This window comes from Sinocyclocheilus rhinocerous, unplaced genomic scaffold, assembly GCF_001515625.1.
Source record: "Sinocyclocheilus rhinocerous isolate Xijiao unplaced genomic scaffold, SAMN03320098_v1.1 scaffold1066, whole genome shotgun sequence".
NCBI lineage: Eukaryota > Metazoa > Chordata > Actinopteri > Cypriniformes > Cyprinidae > Sinocyclocheilus > Sinocyclocheilus rhinocerous.
In genome coordinates this window covers 47,581-50,188 of record NW_015629516.1, presented here as the reverse complement: position 1 = coordinate 50,188, position 2,608 = coordinate 47,581, and the positions used below count along the sequence as shown (strand labels likewise).

Genomic DNA, 2,608 nt, shown 5'->3' with positions numbered 1-2,608 from the left:
GGCTGACGTTATTGCCTGTGCCGCTGGTAACAAAACGGATCAGCTCGGAATCGGAAAGAAGTGAGACCGATCACCGATCCGGGCCGATCATGAGGAAAATCGTCCGATTCCGATCCCTGGCCGATCGATCGGTGCATCTCTAATTTCTGTAGAATGATGTAATGATGCTGAACATTCAGCTTTGCCATCACAGGAATATATAATTTTTAAAAAATATATTAACATAGAAAACAGTTATTTTGAATTGTCTAATATTTTAGCAAAGAAATACAGCCTTGATGAGCATAAGAGACTTCTTTAAAATAAAATAAAATAAAAATTAAATTATTCCAAATGGGTAATGTACCTAAGGCCAATTTTGGTGCTAGTCACTTTTTCTGTAAGTTTGTGTGTTGCTTCAAAACAGGATACAAGGACACAATGAAAGACTGACCGGCTCTGGGACTTCAGCTGAAGCGTCCTTTTCACTCCGAGGTTTTTGTTCGTCCTTTGGCCGCTTAACGGCCGTCATCTTTGTTTTTACAACGACCTCCTGGGCACTGCCCTCCTGTTTGCGGGGTTTGACAGGCGGAAGGGGTTTGTCCTCCTCTCCTTTAGTAAACCTCTCATAGGGTAGGATGAGTCTGAGGGAAAGGAGGAAGTGATACAGGTTAGTAGAATCAGACTGATTCATCATCTGTTTGTACTTCTACTTTAAACATTCCTGTCTTTTTCCGTAACTGTTAATAATAATAACTGTTTCCTGCAGGCTTTATCTGTTATCCAAGACAAACTGAAATTGACTCATGCATGACATCATGAAACAAAAAGAAAAGTTTCCTTCCTGTGAACCACTGTTACAAAAAATGTGGTTTTGTTCACAATAGATGACTGTTTCTTCATACGGACACGTTTAACCCTATGGGCTTGTATGAAATATACTCTCTTAAAACACATTTTTAAAACTCATTGGTTTATTTTTAACTTTTTCAACCATCACGAACAAATTTCCAACACATCTCAAATCACCATTCAATATGTGATAGAAATTGCATTATTATATACAATAATGCCTTTTCAATAAAATGATTCATTTGTCTTGCTAAGGCTAATTTAATTGTTAGCATTTAAATATAAATATTCATAACCGCATTCATAACACACTTTTACAAATATATAGCTTGGCACACAATATTTACTTTGTTTTTTTATGTCAAGAATGCTCTTCACTGACATTGAATTAATCAAAATGATCAAACATGCAAAAATTGGGGTTATGTTGGAAATGATGTCTCAACTTAGATAAATAAGCACAAATCATTTTCACACCATAACTATTAAATTGGTTTATGTCGCTCTTTGTTTTGATTTTCATGATTTATAAAATAATAATAATAATAATATTAGAGTGTAATGTCATATTTTAAAGTCGGCATGAAATGTAAATTTTCGAAAAGCATGTTATCGATCTCGTCAACAATTCATCCATGCATGTTTATTTTATTTTATTTTTTAATTTTTCTATTACGCTCAAATATACATCACAATCCAGAATAAAAGATCTGTCACTACTTCAGTTTCATTATGAATTTATCACGACTTGAAATCTGTGTCTTAGTCAATGGTAAAACAATAAAATTTGTATATATATATTAAAGTCATGGTAAAAGTTTCCAAGACAGTTTAAAGTAAAAATCTGTTATTGTTAGTAGATGTAGCTGAAAGAATGGCCAGCTATGAACTCTTGCATGAGTGAATACACACAATGAGGCAAATAGGGAACAAATTGTGAATAATGCACGTGATCCTAATGAAAATGTACTTTTTCTGTAATGCTCCACATTCCGTTAGATCAGTACCTTCCAGAAAACTAAAAGTGAAGACTAATGAAAATCAAAGCCAAGATGACGGTAGATATGAAATTATGATTTACTTGAGAATGTTATTGGGAATAGAGGTAGACAGCAACATGATCTGCCTCTCTACTCTTGTAGCTTCAAGTTTTTATAATGTGTCCGATGTGATTAATGAGTCTGGCTGGGAACTCTTGGAGGCATGCGGAATCATAAATATATCCTCTAGTACACCAGTCCTAATCCAAATACATTTCACATCTCGTGCATCACGATACACGAATGCAAAAAAGAAGCGGTAGGCGAAGTCAAACATAAATATGATGGAGACCGCTAAAAGCGACAGACTGCTCTATTACAATTATTTGTGATTTTTTTGGTGCTTTTTTTTGTGTGTCTACAACTTCCCTCTTTATCATTCCCTTCATTCTTGTTTAAAGGGGTCATATGATGCGATTTCAATTTTTCCTCTCTCTTTGGAGTGTTACAAGCTCTTGGTGCATAAAGAAGATCTGTAAAGTTGCAAAGACTAAAGTCTCAAATCCAAAGAGATATTCTTTATAAAAGTTAAGAGTCAACCACGCCTACCTAAAACGGCTCGTTCTAACACGCCCCCACATGTCTACGTCACGATGTGCGAAGATTTGCATAACACCGCCCAAATGTTCACACAAAGAAAGAAGGAGTAACTTTTATTCTCGCTGTAATATTGAAAAGTGAAAAGTGAAAAAGTGAAAAGTGACGTGACATGTGGCCAAGTATGGTGACCCATACTC

At 35.2% G+C, this 2,608-nt stretch overlaps 1 protein-coding gene across 1 annotated transcript in view; it reads right to left on the bottom strand.

Moving 5' to 3' along the window:
* LOC107739058 (AT-rich interactive domain-containing protein 5B-like) overlaps nt 1-2,608 on the bottom strand; it is a 48,119-nt gene that overhangs the window by 9,000 nt on the left and 36,511 nt on the right. Inside the window, exon 3 of the mRNA XM_016551033.1 lies at nt 434-623. Within this exon, the coding sequence (XP_016406519.1) occupies nt 434-623 (190 nt within the window). The remainder of the gene's footprint in view (nt 1-433; nt 624-2,608) is intronic.